This window comes from Podarcis bocagei, assembly GCF_964188305.1.
Source record: "Podarcis bocagei genome assembly, chromosome: Z".
Taxonomy (NCBI): domain Eukaryota; kingdom Metazoa; phylum Chordata; class Lepidosauria; order Squamata; family Lacertidae; genus Podarcis; species Podarcis bocagei.
Genome location: NC_138140.1, coordinates 24,176,293 through 24,194,321, shown reverse-complemented (window position 1 = coordinate 24,194,321; position 18,029 = coordinate 24,176,293). Strand labels below are relative to the sequence as shown.

Sequence of the window (18,029 nt, the reverse complement as noted above, 5' to 3'; positions counted from 1 at the left end):
CATGCGCACAAGCTTCCTCTTTGTGAAAGAAGACCACATTCACAGATTTTTGGAGAGAGAAAACTGGCAGCAAAAAAAGGCAGTTATTTACCTACATTTGAGATCCCATGGCTTCTTATGGGAGACAGCTTCCATGCAAACTAATGCATTTAGAATATAGGACAATACTTGGCAAATCATTGACTTCTTTTATTTTTTAGAACAGTAACAGCCACATGAAGCTTTGTCCAAAAAAGGAAAGTAGTATGACAAAATTATCACAATAAGCTAGCTGACAGCTAGCTTAGAATCTGACTTCTAAAAGCTAGAAGCTAGTTGTAGGGATGCTGCATGCTAGGAGAGCCAATATGATCAGAATAACACATCATCAAAACAGCTTCAATAACTTCAGAATAATTTATAAATGCATCAAAATAATAACAGTTGTTAACAATGTACCATAATCTCTTTGGTGCAAAACAATGTAGATTTACTGGTGATTGTTAAAGGCACCTTGAAATAAGACAACATAGTGAAATAGTGCTGCTGAGGCAGCACATACCCTTCATTTGGAAAAAGCATACAATTTCCTCTCTACTGTCATTGCAAGAGGCAAATATTACTCCTGGCTTCCGCCTTGGGTCTTGTGGATTCTGTAATCACCCCTTGCAAGGAGATGTAAATGGCGATTCCTTTTAATACCACATTTACATGAAGGCATTAACACTCAGTATTGATGCTGTGACTTGCAGGAACACCTCACCCACATGAAAATTGCATGCCCCGTTATATCAATGTCCTCTCACACATGGCAATAACAGCTTGCAACACCCAAATGAGGCAGTGAAGACATTTAAATCAGAGATGGCAATTTGAATCATTCCTCAGGTCCTTTTGGATTCTTTAAACATGTAGATTTGATGGACTGCTCCTCCTGAAAGTTGACCACTGAACTTGTATTTCACACATAGCTGTTACTCTGATTTCAACCTGCATTTTATACAAGTTACATATACTAGTGCAGTGGTACTTTGGGTTACAGACGCTTCAGGTTACAGACTCCACTAATCCAGAAATAGTACCTCGGGTTAAGAACTCTGCTTCAGGATGAGAACAGAAATCACGCGGCGGTGACATGGCAGTGGGAGGCCCCTTTATCTAAAGTGGTACCTCAGGTTAAGAACAGTTTCACGTTAAGAACAGACCTCCGGAACAAATTAAGTTCCTAACCCGAGGTACCACTGTATACAGAAATGCTGGACCAAAAGTTATTTTAAGCATTACACTTGCCCTATAGAATGCAGGTAAAGCAAGCAGTTTTCACAGGGGCAGAGACTCACATTAAGCAAACCACAATCTTAGAACAACAAAAGAGCACCCCACACTGCCATCCTTATGGAAGTTCCCTCAAACTTACTGTCTGTAGTCTACAATCAAGCTAGTACAATCATGGAAATGAGCCTACACTTGGAGACCAGCTTGGAACTGTGGTTGCCCAGGGAAGAAGAGTATATCTTTACTAAGTTTGAAATCAACAGTCCTGTCAACATTAGGGGTTCCATTCCCACCCACCCACCCCGCAAGGTGTACTTGGTAACTGCGTAGCTGAATTTTACCTGCAGATGCCACACTTCTGTATCAACTGTCTGGCCCAGCAATTTCTACATGCCATCCAACTATTAACAGCAGGCCTCTGGCAAAAAAAGGAATGTTATACCTAATTGCAGGGAAGGGCCACGGCTTAGTGCTAGAGCATCTGCCTTGCAGGCAGAAGTCTCCAAGTTCAATCCCCAGCACTTCATGTTTGGGAGCGACTCCTCCCTGAAACCCTGGAGAACTGCTGCCAGTCAGTGTAGACAATAAGCCAGATGGACCAATGTTCTGACTTGGTAGAATGCTGCTTCCAATGTCCCTTCCTACTTGGATCTTCAACACTAAAACATTGAAGCAGGAGAGCCCCAATACTGAGAGAAGTAATGCCATTTTAAAAATCACATTGTGGGGTGGGAAAAGGACAAGAGCAGAATGGATAGGCTTTGATGGGGTTTCCACCCCAAGCTACACAAAATTGCCATAACAGCTATTTGTCTCCCCTTCCACAAGGACACAACTAGATAGTACAGTGGCAAGATCCCTTACAAAGTTGGGAGTAGGGGATGCAGAGGAGACAATTTAAAACACAGCATTTCTGGATGGATATGCATGCTTTCCAGCAACCATACATTTCCCTCCATATTATTATTTTTAAGCCATTTTTGCCTTGCTAGTTATGTGACCGGAAGTATAAGCATGGCCATAATTTTTTGAAGAAGTATGTTGTGAGAAGGGGTGTTGGGGTTTAAATTTACACATACAGTATTTTACAGTTCTGCAGCAGGCCTAATTCTGCACATGGGTCTGCTGCCATTACATTTATTTTGGTTCTATGATATGTTCACTGAAAGTCCTGTCAGATTTCTCTTACATTCAGTCTTTGCACACAGTCTCTGTTCTTGGTACAGGGGCCATCCATTCAACTTTCTTCAAGTTGCAGAATTTTCCCATCAGTGGCTTTAGATGCCAATCCCCAACTCTTTCAGAGAGACAGTGGGAATGAGATGCAACTTGCCACCCAGCGCCTGAATTGCAACAAGCAGCGGTAACACAAATAAATGTTGAGAGATCTCTACTTGCTAATGCATCAACAGGAACATTATTCCATTGGTCCTTCAGTTCATTTTCATCAGCAATAAAGATCCTGTCTTCAAGCAGAAGAAGGCTGGTGCAGTAGGCATCACACAAGTGCATCATGTCCTCACACAAAAAACACAAATGCTCAGAGACAAGCTTTACATTGCAAATGGTCTCAAGTTCAACAAGGCACAGAGGAGCAGAAAAAAGGAGGAAGAACATCTTGTGAGTCTTACCCAAAAGATGGCATTCACATATCCTTTCTACCAAGCATGAAAAGGAGACGATAGTTTTGGTAAGGCAGACCTTAATAATGACTTGCAGGATTTATTTATCAACATCTTTAAAGCTACCAAAGTTAAAAGGTAAAGGGACCCCTGACCATTTGGTCCAGTCGTGACCGACTCTGGGGTTGTGGCGCTTATCTCGCTTTATTGGCCGAGGGAGCTGGCGTACAGCTTCTGGGTCATGTGGCTAGCATGACTAAGCCACTTCTGACGAACCAGAGCAGCACACGGAAATGCCGTTTACCTTCCCGCCGGAGCGGTACCTATTTATCTACTTGCACTTTGACGTGCTTTCAAACTGCTAGGTTGGCAGGAGCTGGGACCGAGCAACGGGAGCTCACCCCGTCGCGGGGATTCCAACCAGCCGACCTTCTGATCAGCAAGTCTTAGGCTCTGTGGTTTAACCTGCAGTGCCACCTGCGACATTAGCCAATGTTTACTGAATTTACCAGGAGCCATAAGTAATCATGAAAACCTTTTTTACAGGTTTCTCTTATACTCATATATATATATTATTTTTATTTCATAAAATTTATATACCCCTTGATTGTAAAAACAAACTCCAAAGCAGTTTATCGGGGGATTAAAATGTGAGTTGAGGAGAAACAGGCTGTAGTTTAGATTTCATATGTTCAACGTCCAATAGTTACATAACAAAAACATTAACTGATCACTGAAGTATGGCTTCTGTCTGCCAGGAAGCTGGGTAAAAAAATAAAAAATAAAATAAAATAAGCAGTTTGCCTTTGGCATAGGAATAGGATTCTAGGTGACAGTCTTGAGAAAAGCCATCTTAAATCAGTTCACTGTTTCTTTGGTTGGTTCATCACTCAAAGCCTTGAAATCTAGTACCAAAGTAGTCCCAAAATTATACTGAGTTTATGTCTTAAACAAGGGTTCCAGGCCAGGACACCACAGTAAGAGTTACTTTATTCCGTTGTTCCTTCAGCATGGGAATCAATTCAGCATTGCTCATTCCCATGGCAGACACTCCATTTACAGCCACAATTTCATCTCCACATCTAGTCAAAGAAAAAGGCAAAAGTACTGTTAGTAATGCTCTTGATATATGTCCCTATTGGTACAGCAGCAATTGGTCTGCACTGATTGTGTTAAAACATCAAGTACATTGCTTAGCAAAAAATGACAGACTTGCTAGTTAACCTTTTTAAATAATTAGAAATGCTCATGAGCCCAAAGAACTTGCCCATTGTGAGGTAGCTGTCCCACTGCATAATTCAGAAATCTGTCCATACCTCTAAGCAGCCTTCATTACAGTAATTAGGGAGAAATTAGATAATTCAATGCAGTATAGGAGCACAACAGAGTTACCAAACCTCAGAGAGATTTATTTCTCTGGCTTTGTATACTTCTGCTAAAAATTGGTAATTTCTCTGTTTCTGCAACAGGTATTATGGGATAAAATGCCCTCACCAGTCACTCTTATGAAAAACCCATCTCACTCTGAGTAACCGGGGCAGTAGTTTTATCAAAAAGAGTAATTACATTGCAACACCAGATATTTCATAAAGAATGCAAAAGTAATAGAAACAACAGTGTATGTACATACTTCAGTCTTCTGTCCCAGAAAGCAGGTGTTCCAGGCACAATGGTTTTAATGAAGAATGGATGGTTCCCTTTGTTTTCTTCAAACCCACCAACTATGCTGAATCCCCAGCTCTCAGAGTTGCTTTTACGCAGGATAATGTCTTGACAGCAATGGAGGTGACTGAAATATAAAACAGAGAGCACTCTTTGGCTTCCATATAGAATTCCCACTGTCGTTTTTTATGTGGAGACTGTATTAACTTTCACCTTTATGGCATTCCTGGCTTAACCCCGTCTAGTGTTAGAGGAAGCTAAGCAGGAAATGCCAAGTCTGTGCTACATTTGAGCATTCCTTGAAATCAATACAATTATGAGATCATTGTCAGTAGCAGCACTGCTGCTTGAGAATCAATATCTGGTTTCTGGTGGATCATGCACCAGAAACAAAGACTGCATTCAGCATGCAGATTGTTTGATCAAAAGCAAATACGATGTTGGGAAAGGCCACCTTGATCAAACACCCAAATCAGGACCTTTCTTTGAAATGGAGTTTTGTACTAAACTTTAAATATATATATAGTATATGTGTAACAATATGGGCTGGAGTGGATTTTCAGAATTATAAAATGCCCTCCAAAGTCACAAAATTCCCAGCATTTGAGAATAAATTTTGGATCCCTTTCACCATCACAATATACTGTGACAAGTGAAGATGTAACACTGACCTACAAACTGTGCTTTCTAAACAAATGCTCCCTCCTCCCCTCTTTTGAAGCAATTTCCCCATACCTTAGTTCCGTCATAATACATGCTGGTCCCACTATCAGAATGCTCATCTGAAATCTCAGTTATCTGAACACAAAGAATTATACCCAAACCTCACTACACAAACAGCTGATTCAGATATCCAAAAAGTTGGAGTTTGTCCACTTCCTTAATTGTGCTGGTTGGCAGCAGCCATTTCATGCAGAAACCAGGGAGGGAGGGAGGCCGAACAGACAAATCATGGATTAGAAATGTTCTCATAGGGTATAATGGAAATAGTCAGCTTGCTATGCGAATGCTCACATAACAAACAATTGACTGGCAACACATTGTGTTTAGAAAGTGATGCCTGAGTGTAATGGTTTGCAAACATATCTCAAACAACAGCTACAGTCACTGGTTTATAAGAGCACTATAGCTTGTGTCAGTGCCCATGTTACATGAAGCTATGGTTAATGGCTAGAAAGGAGGTGAGAAAGGAACACACATCCAGGAAGCCTGCTCTAGCTTTGAAAACTATGTTATGCAGTGCTATGCCTGTAAAATGCTTAATTGTGACCTTGGTTAGAAAAGAACTTGGCCATTCTTTTCTCCATATAAGATTTTCAAAAATATTGTAAAAAAGTTGGGGCCAATCCAAAAGGAGAGGGCATTTTTTCTAAACATTTTGGAACTACCAAAAAAAATTATTCGTGATTTCTTCAAAATGGGTTGAAAGCCTTGCCCCCACACTATATGAACAACTTGCTTGTTGTCTATGCCTTCTAAAATAGAAAAGGTATAAACAGTCCTCAAATCAACAGTCAAAGAGAGGCTGGCTATTGTTTCCAAATCAACACTCTCTACAGTCACTCGTTCTAACGCCACCCAAAACTCCACTCCATTCCCCTTCTGTCAATCATGCCTCCACTAGCTCTTCTGCTGCAACTATGCTGTGTATTTTTGAAGCCCCGACCTGGCCACAGTGATCCATGCAACAGTCACCTCCAGGCTTGACTACTGTAATTCACTCTACGCGGGGCTGCCCTTGAAGGCTGTCCCAGAAACTCCAGCGGGTGCAGAATGCTGCAGCGAGGCTCCTCACGGGGTCTCTGCCATGGCAGCATATTCACCCAGTGCTTTTCAAACTGCATTGGCTCCCGGTAGAGTACAGGGTCAGATTTAAGGTGCTGCTTTTGACCTTTAAAGCCCTTCACGGCCTAGGACCCTTGTACCTACGGGACCGCCTCTCCCGGTATGCCCCACGGAGAGCCTCAAGGTCCATAAATAGCAACACCCTAGTGGTCCCGGGCACTAAGGAAGTTAGATTGGCTTCAACCAGAGCCAGGGCCTTTTCAACTCTGGCTCCGGCCTGGTGGAACGCTCTGCCTCATGAGACCAGGGCCCTGCAGGATCTGATTTCTTTCCGCAGGGCCTGTAAGACAGAGTTGTTCTGCCTGGCCTTTGGCTTGGAGCCAATTTGATTCCCTCCCTCTCTTTCTTTTTTCCTTTCCTTCTCCTCCCGCGATGAGGCTACATTTTAATATTTTAATGTTTCAATATTTTAATGTTGTATTTTAATTTTGTTTTTAAGTTGTATTCATTCAACTTGTTTTTATTATTGCTTGTAAGCAGCTCTGAGCTCGGCCTTGGCTGGGGAGGGCGGGGTATAAGTAAAAATTATTATTATTATTATTATTATTATTATTATTATTATTATTATTATTATTACAATGGAGTGGTATCACATATTATGGACAAAGGAGAGATGCAGGAGTCTTTGATGGCAAACTCACTTTTGTCTTCACATCTGGCAGCATCTTCCTGGAGTATATTTTATAGCCTGAATCCACAAAGGCCACATCAACTTGATGTTGATTCTGCCTTCTAAGACAGAGTGGATCAGTTCAATCAAGCTATGATTTCTAATAATTGGTAAACATAGGTTAGAACTCAAACCATGGTTTCAAAACATCTGAGAGGTAGGAAAATATGGTTTATTTTAATAACTTTTAAAAAAGACATATTTAAAAGCTGGGCATGTTTAGCCTGGAGAAGAGGAGGTTAAGGGGTGATATGATAGCCATGTTCAAATATATAAAAGGATGTCACATAGAGGAGGGAGAAAGGTTGTTTTCTGCTGCTCCAGAGAAGCGGACACGGAGCAATGGATCCAAACTACAAGAAAGAAGATTCCACCTAAACATTAGGAAGAACTTCCTGACAGTAAGAGCTGTTCGACAGTGGAATTTGCTGCCAAGGAGTGTGGTGGAGTCTCCTTCTTTGGAGGTCTTTAAGCAGAGGATTGACAACCATATGTCAGGAGTGCTCTGATGGTGTTTCCTGCTTGGCAGGGGGTTGGACTCGATGGCCCTTGTGGTCTCTTCCAACTCTATGATTCTATGATTCTAAAAGGCTTTTAGACCATTTTTTTTTAGCAAAGATGCCATTCAAACAGGTTTGCAGCTACATACAAATATAAATCCCTAAACTTCAATTTTTAAACCAGTTAAAAGTAATATCCAATTCCATCTCACAAATATGCAAGTCAGTGTACCAACAAAAAGCCCATCTAGCACATTAAAAAATCCAGCATTTGGCAACACAAATTAGCCTCCCAAAGCCATGGTAAGAAAATGGATATTTAAGGCCCATTTAAATGAGCAAAGGGAGGTGATTTGCTTTACATCAGTTGAATTCCTTAACTGGGGTATGGCTGACTTGTTTGTCTTCCTTTGCATTCTGTGCTCTAAATTTTATAAATTTACTCTCGCCTGCAGTTTCTGGGGGAAAGCAGGGCAATGGCCCTAATCATGGTTTGTTAATTCAGATATCAGGCCAAACCATAGTTAAGCTAATTTTGGTTCAATCTCTTAGTCACTGATTTCTCAGTACATTTTAGAATTCTTTTCTTTTAAAAATACTTTCAAGCATCACTTTCCAAAGGCACGACTGGGAGTACTGAAAGCTTTGGTTTTCTTATGTGCTTTAGTTTCATAGGCAAGACTAATTGATCAAAGCAAGTCATACTTTCGTTTACAATATTTAAACCAAAATAGATCAACTAAAATGTAACTAACATACCGTTATTGGGAAAATTTCCCAGAGTGACATCAAGCAGAAAGACTTACCTAGGCAATCCAAGCCACATAATCCAGAGAGGAGCCCAGCTAGCCCAGCTAAACCCACTTTCCCTGGTATCTGGTGCCTCAGTAAATTCAGATGTCTTTTCCGTTACCACAATTTCCAAGGCTTTCAATGTCACTGTGTGCAGTGCTGCATTCGATTTCAGTGCAGAGACTGCTTCACTGTAGTTAAGATGAGTCAGATCAACATTGTTTATACTCAACAGTACATCTCCTGTTTTGTTAAAAAAAAAAGATGAGTTATAATATATAACATTATATTTATAGGTAAAAAGGTAAAGGACCCCTGGATGGTTAAGTCCAGTCAAAGGCGACTATGGGGTTGTGGTGCTCATCTCGCTTTCAGGCCAAGGGAGATGGCATTTGTCCACAGACAGCTTTCCAGGTCATGTGGCCAGCATGACTAAACTGCTTCTGGCACTACAGAACACTGACAGAAACCAGAGCGCACGGAAATGCTGTTTACCTTCCCACCGCAGTGGCACCAATTTATCTACTTGCACTGGTGTGCTTTTGAACTGCTAGATTGGCAGAAGCTGGGACAGAGCAACAGGAGCTCACCCCGCGGGGATATATATAAATATATATAAAAACACTATTTCTTTGTACAGTCATACCTCATGTTGTGTCCGCTTCAGGTTACGTGCTTTTATGTTGCGTTCCGCGGCAACCCGGAAGTACCGGAATGGATTACTTCCAGGTTTCGCCACTCGTGCATGCGCAGAAGCACTAAATCGCACCATGCGTGTGTGCAGATGCGGCACTTTGGTTTGTGTCAGTTCCATGTTACGGGCGGGCCTCTGGAACAGATCCCGTCTGTAACACGAGGCTCCACTGTATAGCTATTTAAACCTTTGCAATTTCCTTAGTACAAAATGACATGGTACTTTGTTCCCTTAATGCTAGCCCATGTACCAAATTTAAAAAGCAGGCACTCCAAAGCATCTTACCTCTCTTAATTCTACCATCTCTGAAGAGGCATCCAACAGGCTGTACGCTAGTTACATAAATAGGGAGTTTATTTTTACTGTCTCTTCCACCTCCAATAGTTATTCCCAGAGATTCTTTTGGCTCCTTCTTTATGTTAACTAACTTCTCCTGGCTGAGGTAACCTTGAGGGAGTGCCTGAAAGTGGAGAATGGAGAGAAATAACAGCATGTATATTAATAAGATAGCAAAAAACAGGTTGTGGGGGGAAATAACTCCATGAAGCTAGTGTTTTAAAACCCTGATATTTTAGGATAAGGAATCACCACTTTTAGCTATTTCTGCTCTCTCTCTCTCCCTCTCCCTCTCTCTCCCCGCCTCCCGCCCTTAAGGGATTAAGGGCTGTGTGATGATCATCTATTTAGAAATGGCTAAAGAGAATGGGAAATGGATGGGAATAAACCATTGGGGATGCACACTTTGTTTCCAACTTTAGCACCTCTTTCACAGAAACCAGGCTTGTTTGAATTGCAAAAGGACCTCATGTGACCCAGATGATACTACATATGGTTACTCAATATTTTAATACACTGAATGACTAGATCATATTTGCCCTTGTTGTGTGCACAGCATGGAGTAGTAACTGGCTATAGTATTTCCGCAGCATACACATGATTTTTGTGGTGTTATTTAATGGATATGTGCTTCAAGTTATAAGAGTTTTAGCAGTCAGGCAATGTGGATCCAACATGAATGAACAATAATCATAATAAAAATTTGGGAAATTAATATATATATGAAAAGCAATAGAATATGACAACTATATCAATCACATAGTGATTAAACTGCAACTGCTTTTGGCTCACATTCTACAGGGAAGTCTGTAGATTCCTACTAATAATTTCAAATTACAAAACCAATTAGTGCCTTTCTGCCTAACAGTGAAGCCCTCCCACTTACTCTCCCATGCAGTGGAAAGCACTTGGGTGGCATTTAGCCATGTTTTGAAGTTGGCTTGTTAAGAAGCTGACCAGCTTGTTTTTAAACCAAAAGCTTTGGTTCATTAATTGGGATTCTGTGAAAATGAAACTAAATGCTAGTATGAACTTAAGGCTTTTCGTGGTTTTGTTCCTGCTTGCGCACACAGCACTAAACTACTGCTGCGTGAACAAACCCAATTACTACCAAGTTCCAATTAACATTTTCAGTTCACCTTTCTCAACATAAAGGTAAAGGGACCCCTGACCATTAGATCCAGTCGTGGCCGACTCTGGGGTTGCGGCGTTCATCTCGCTTTATTGGCCAAGGGAGCCGGCGTACAGCTTCCGGATCATGTGGCCAGCATGACTAAGTCGCTTCTGGAGAACCAGAGCAGCGCACAGAAACGCCGTTTACCTTCCCACCGGAGCGGTACCTATTTAGCTACTTGAACTTTGACGTGCTTTCGAACTGCTAGGTTGGCAGGAGCAGGGACTGAGCAACGGGAGCTCACCCCGTCACGGGGATTTGAACCGCCACCTTCTGATCAGCAAGTCCTAGGCTCTGTGGTTTAACTCACAGCGCCACCCGCGTCCCTCCAATGGTTCTAATGGTAATGATCGTTATAACCAATGTGAGGGCAAGTCAGTATGGAGCACAATTGAAAATCTTACCTCTAACCCCAAATTAACCAATACTACCCTATAAAACTCAAGAAAAAAGTGTTTTCAAAAGTCCAGTTATCCTGTCAGGCCATGAGGAAGGAATGTAATAAAATGAATATAGGAGAGATAAATTTCTTGCACAAACAGCTTTATGACAGCATCAAACTATAAAGCACTTGACTGAAAAATTAAAACACCACATGAAAGGTTCTCAACCAGTTCAATAAAGATTTTTTTCACACATAAGGCAATTTAAATAAACAACAATCTGCAAGGGACTGTCATCAGAATGACACTCTGTTCAAGTTCCCCTTACAAGAGGAGGGGAGAGCATCTGGTTATGTTTCTATAAAGGTTGTCAGGATGGCAGGTTTCAAGATTAATGTATTAATCTTCTACTCTCAAAGCATAATCACAAAGTACAATTCTTGTGGTGTGGGGAGCCTGAAACCTATAGAGAGCAATGAAATTTAGCATTACTTCCTTTTAGAAATTTACTTTGCTCTTTGGAACAACTAAAACATCTTGAAAATCCTTCTTAGAATGCATTTTAGCAATGTGGAATAGCATTAGAGGTTTTTACAATCTGGATTTCCACATTTAAAAGATTGAATGATCAGGGGTTTACCAATTTATTTTGTGGGTATTTACAACAGTTAGCCAACAACAAAAATACAGTAAATGTAACAGATCTTTTTTACACACTCCAGAATTAATGAAGGTATTGAGGCCAACAGCTACATGATATTAAACAGGTGATAATAAACACAACCTGTTCTAGTCCTACTAATGCTATTGAACCCTATTCTCACTTATTATTCCAAAACTTACTACCTACATAGGCTACTTTAGAGGAAGAAGCCATTTTCCCATCAGGATCTCTTCTCTCCCCTACCTTCACCAATTCCAGACACCTTCCACTAGCTTTTAACGGAAGAAGAATCTTCATTTGCTCCACATCCATCCCGATGGAGAAACTTCATTTTGGTAAAGAACAGGCACCCCCAAACTTGGCCCTCCAGCTGTTTTCATACTGCAGCTCCCATCATCCCTAGCTAACAGGACCAGTGGGCAGGGATGATGGGAATTGTAGTCCCAAAACAGCTGGAGGGCCAAGTTTGGGGGTGCCTTCACACTCCCCCTGACTGGTGGTTGTCATCTAACCAAATCTAAACACTATCAGTCCTCCTCAAGCAAAAAACAACAACTTTCAAGCCAAATTATATTCCTATTCAGGTGTGCTTGGGGAAGAGGTAGGGGTGCATGTGCCAGTCCCACCCCCAACATCCCATTCCTATGTTCAATGCTTTATTATTAATTATTTTTATTATTACAATTAATTTATTAATCACCTTCTAAACCACCATCTCAAGTTGATTTATACATAACCTTTCTGTATTGATCAGGAACCATGATAAAATTTTATTGACCCATTTTACTTGTGTTGAAGACCATACTCTCAGTTAAAACTGAACAGCAGCATGGCCCAACAAGCCATGTGACCTACATGAACCAAGCATGTCCTCTAAAATATGCTCTGGAATTTTCTGCAATGGAACACTGAGATGCCATGGCAAACACACAGCGGTTTCATCAATAATGAGTCTATGGGTTGTTGTTGTTTAAAGGATTTCTTGAGTGTAGAAAGCCGGGGGGGGGGGAGAGACCCTGTTCAGAAGACAGTTTCTTTTCCTGTAAAAAATATTAGACCTGTAAGCAAAATCTACATCATTTGCTCAGGAGATCATGAATGTGGAGTTGTTTTTAATATAAACCCATATTTTATCACTCACCGTCTGGCCTTTTCTCATATCTGGTGGTACTATTTGCATAATACCCAGTACTCAAGGAGGAAAGGAATCAAGCAAATCCCTACCCAAAACCAGAACTTAAAATCACCAATACCTTCTGGTAATTGGACTTCCATCGATAATGATTCTGTTCAGGTCTTCTGCGACGATGCACTGGACTTCCTCCACTGCTACTGCTGCTGGTGTTTGATGCGCTGCCATCTTCAACAGTTTCTGGGAGTTGCACACCAGACTGATGGAGAACAACAAAGTTTACTCTCGCTTCACAAGTCTGTCAAGAAAGCCAAAAAGGAAGGAAGCTTAAAATGATTATGTTCAAGCATGCAAATTTGCAGGATCTCTCCAGTGTGTCACTAGAAAAATTATAATAGGTGATTTGTATATTATAATGTACATATTATATTAAGTTATATATACTGAGACAGAGTCTCAAACAAATAAGTGCTATTCTAAGCCCACATTCCCAGATCTACACTGGCTTGGTCATGTACATAGAATGGAAGATGGCAGGATCTCCAATGGTATGCTCAGTGCTTTTTCTCTAGAAAACTAGTTGCCGGTACTCACCATGAAATTGTTACTCTAAGTGTCACACTTTTTAACACCCCCTCCCCCAAAAAGAGGTGCCGGTACATGAAGTAGTTACATAAGTGCCACACTTTTTAACAACAAAAATAGAAGTGCTGGTACTGCGTACGCTTGAGTGCCCCACGGGGGGTGGCGGGAAGCACTGGCTAAACGCGATCTGACATGAAGGCTGGCAACATTAATCCCACCATATGGGAATCCTTGCAGATGACCGTAGTGCCTGGAGACGACAGCAAAAACCAAAGGAGAAATGACTGCTGGGAGGAGCGCAGAGAGAAGAAACATCATGGTGTATCTGCCCCAGCAAAACCAGACACCTTCATCTGCCCCAGCTGAAATAAAACATGTCTCTTCCATGCTGGTCTCTACAGCCACAACAGGAGCTGTAACTCTCCAACGGTTTACTTTACCCCCGATGGCACACACTTCCACTGTCTCTTGAGAAAGATGCCAACAATATTATAATATAATTATAATATGAATGCTGAAGTTAGTTCAGCACTTGGCTGTCAGGTTCTTTTAAAGTTCCAGTGCAGATACAAGACTGCCTCCCTCCAAATTATGGTTTACAAACCAGGAGACAACCCTTGCTTACTCATATTTCAATCAATGCCTATCTAATTCTAAAACTTGACATATCAAGCACAGGACAGCACTGCAACGAAGTGGGCAAACAGAGTGGATTGATTTAAATATTCAACAGGAAGCACTAATTTAAACTCTTCACTTGTATAGCTTACAGGCATATTGCATTAAAACAGAAATGAGAGGGGCAAACTGTGAAATCAATTTATTTTTGTTTGTGTGTCTATACATAGAGTATATGCAAAGACAACGAGCTGAAGACTGAACTTCCAAGTTTGCAAAAGGAAGAGACAGATCACTGCTTTGTTGTGCGAGTTAAAAATAAATAGTAAATAAACCAGGTTCAATTATCATCAATAAAAAGATCCCACTTGCAGTTCTGGGAAAGAGATCTCTTCATATTACCAAGGCTTCCCTCTTGCAACATTTGAAAACTCAGATAAGTTTAATTAGAGTGTTGACTGTGGCACTCCTTAAAGCAAGTGGTGGGGAATTTTTTTCAGCCAGAGTGCTGAATTCCCTCATGGCTAACATTCTGGGGGCCAAAGGCAAAAAGTGCCCATGGCAACAAATACAACACTTACCTTTGTAAAGCAATCTGGAGAGCCAAATTCAACCACAGGCCCAAAATTCCCCACCTGTGACTTAGTTACCTGGATTATCTGTGCAGCTGCTTCAGGAGTTCCCTGTCTTAGATCCTGGCCATTTATAGAGAGAACTTTATCATTCCGACTAAGTTTCCCATTTTTGGCTGCCAAGCCTCCATCTAGAAGGTCCAGAATGAAAATCCCAGGCTCATCTGTTTTTCTGATCAATTTGATGCCAAGAGGTTCAGATCGGTCTCTCTTTACAAGGGTAACATGGATCACTTCCTGGTTTACTGAACGGCTGGAATCCAGTTGCCCAGTTCTGGTGGTAAACCCTTTCTCTTGCAGTACTATGAAGTGAAACACAGCACAGCGCTGACGCAGTAAGGAGATAGCTTGAGCATGGGTCACACTGCTGATGTTGACGCCGTTCACCTTGGAAGAAAATAAAAACAAAGAGTTGATCACTATACTACCTCGTACAGAGCCTTGTACTATGATACCCTGTCCCTCCCTTCTTCCAGGAAAAAAAAGAGAGAAAAAAGATAGAATAAGAGCAATGAAGGGAGATAGATCGCCCTTCACAGGAGCAGTTAATTTCCTCAAGAATTTCTTTCATTTTTTTTCAATCATTTCTCTTTTTACAACTGAAGCAATAAGAATAATCCAAATATAAAACACACAATTATTTTCAACTTCCCTTCCCCCCTTCCATGGTTCATTTTAATTTCTTTTCCATTACATATTCTAATTTTCCCAACATTTTCTTTTTCTCAATTTTATATCTCAATAATTCTTACTGCTGAATTTACTCTATTACTATTAACTTTTTAATATGTTTACATTACTTTTTCAAATAGTCTACAAAACATTTCCATTCTTCTTTAAATACTTTTTCAACCTGGTCTCTTATTCTGTTTGTCAAACTTGCCATATCTATATACTCTATTAACTTCATCTGCCATTCTTCCTTTGTTAGAATTGTATCTTCTTTCCACTTCAGAGCATATACCATTCATGCTGCTGCTGTTGTATACATAAAAAGTGATTTCTGGTCTTTAAATACACTTATGTCAATTATACCTAAAAGAAACGTTTCTGGGCTTTTAACAAATGTCTTTTGAAACATTTTCTCCCAGTTCATTATATATAATATCCCAGTAAGTCTTAACTTTTTGCATGTCTACCACAGATGATAAAATGTACCTTCTTTTTCTTTACATTTTCAACAGATATGTGATATAGATTTATACATCTTAGCTAATTAACTCGATGTCAGATACCACCTGTAAATCATTTTCATAAAGTTCACCCTCAATGTGTAACATGCTGTAATTTTTTTTTTAAAAAAATTCCATAGTTTCTCTCCCATGCACTCATATCTATATTATGACCTATATCTCTTGCCCAGTGAATCATAGCTGATTTTACCAGTTCATCTTTTGTTTCCTATTCTAATAATAACTTGTACATTTTGAAAACCACTTTTCCTTTACTCTCAATAATCTTTCTTTCAAAATGTGAGCTTTGGGTCATAAAACCCCTCCACCTGTCCTATCTAAACAAATCATTTATCTGATGATACTGCAACCAGTCCGTTCCTGCCTCTCCAAATTTCTCAGCTCAGCAATTTTTATTTCTCTATTATATCTTAATCAGGAGAGGCTATGCATGTTTTAAACTGGAGCTTGGACGCAGTCATAGGCTGGATGGGGGCAAAGAAGCACATGGACTGAATCCTGCTAAAACAAAAGCTCTTTGGGTGATAGGGCTGGGTGATATCTGGTTTTCAAAAGCACGATATATCACCAGCTAAACATCATGATATACAAATATATCACAATGCCTAAAAATTAAGAATAATAATTTATTATTTATACCCCAGCCATCTGGCTGGGTTTCCCCAGCCACTCTGGGCGGCTTACAGCATATATAAAACATAGTAAAATATCAAACATTAAAAACTTCCCAATACAGGGCTAACTTCAGATGTCTTCTAAAAGTTATGTAGTTCATCATCTCTTTGGCATCTGAAGGGAGGGCGTTCCACTGGGAGGGCGCCACTACCAAGAAGACCTTCTGCCTGGTTCCCTGTAACTTCGCTTCTCGCAGTGAGGGAACCACCAGAAGGCCTTAGGAGGATGGAACTATGTAGAGGCAAACAGGGCAATGTCCTGGCAACTGCTACTACAACTTAAAGGTCTAAAACTGATAAATGTTTACCTTAATATATTGTTACAACTGTTATTTTATAGTACACATTATTTTTAAATTAGCACATTTTCTATAAAATGTGGAGGGAAGCTTTTTAGGGAGAACCACATCTTCAGCATCTTGCAATCTTGGCAAATCCTTTTTTTAATACAGACATGAAGGAGTCCAATAGATTCTAAATATTATTTTCTGCTGTATTAGTCTTAATTTAAGATTAAGTCTCAAAAAGCTGCTGGGCTATACAAACTAGTTAGGAGATATTGTAACTGAAGGTACTGCCACTGGGCCCCATCTGGTAGATGATATTTTTGTCTTAAAACAATATAACTGTAAAACTCATCTTCCTCATCTATCAGTTGGTCCAGAGTCGAAACACCTGCTCGCATCCAATTTTTCCATATTCTCATATTTGTAGCATTTTTTAATATAGTGTTTCCCAACAAGGTGAGTTTGGCATGCGAGTATGGATCAAATTTATTTTTATTAGATAATACGTTCTGTATTTTTCTAACTGACTTAGTTGTTTCTAGAGACACCGGAGATTTCAAGTATTTTGATCCCATTATTGTCCAGCCCACTAAAGATGCTTATATGCATACTCTAAAGTTGCCCACATTGGAAAATTAAAACCAACAGTGGGTTTTCAGAATTCAATACATGACAGTAAATAAGCTTCTGTGCATGTGTGATTTAGCGCTTCTGCGCATGTGGCAAACCTGGAAGTAACCCGTTCCGGTACTTCCGGGTTTGCCGTGGATGTTCACCAGAATGGACGCTAGACAAGGCAGACGTTCACGGAGGTATTACTGTACTTCTTGAAAGAATGTGTAATCAGATTTTGACCTACTGGCATCAATTCCAAATGGACCAATTAATAGCATAGCCATATATTTTACCAAAAGCATCAATCATTTGCATCAAAATGGGAATGCTAGTCTGAGGTTTCAAAATAAACAATAAAATATTGTCAGCAAATAAAACTAATTTATATTTGAATGTATTATGAACTACACTGTAAATATCACAATGCAAATGTTAAAAAGCAATGGTGAGTGTGGAAATCCTTGTCTGGTTCCTCGGGCCTGAGGAAAAGTGGCAGACATAATACCATTCACTTTGATTCTTGATGCAGGTTCTTCATACGTTACTTTAATCCATTTTATGAAATCCAATGAAAATCCAAATTTAAGCAAAGCTACTTAACGCGGGTAGCGCTGTGGTCTAAACCACAGAGCCTATGGCTTGCCGATCAGAAGGTTGGTGGTTTGAATCCCCGCAACAGGGTGAGCTCCCATTGTTC

General features: G+C 40.3%; 1 protein-coding gene across 3 annotated transcripts in view; it reads right to left on the bottom strand.

Moving 5' to 3' along the window:
- Positions 1 to 168: 168 nt before the first annotated feature.
- The window catches only part of LOC308579194 (ligand of Numb protein X 2-like), a 44,063-nt gene continuing 26,202 nt past the window's right edge, over positions 169 to 18,029 (bottom strand). For all 3 annotated transcript variants that reach the window (XM_081180008.1, XM_081180009.1, XM_081180010.1), the window contains exons 5-10: positions 14,582 to 14,950; positions 12,850 to 13,026; positions 9,325 to 9,499; positions 8,360 to 8,588; positions 4,507 to 4,665; positions 169 to 3,958 (exon numbers count right to left, since the gene is read on the bottom strand). In XM_081180008.1, coding sequence (XP_081036134.1) covers positions 3,823 to 3,958; positions 4,507 to 4,665; positions 8,360 to 8,588; positions 9,325 to 9,499; positions 12,850 to 13,026; positions 14,582 to 14,950 — 1,245 coding nt within the window. In that variant the 3' untranslated portion in view covers positions 169 to 3,822. The remainder of the gene's footprint in view (positions 3,959 to 4,506; positions 4,666 to 8,359; positions 8,589 to 9,324; positions 9,500 to 12,849; positions 13,027 to 14,581; positions 14,951 to 18,029) is intronic.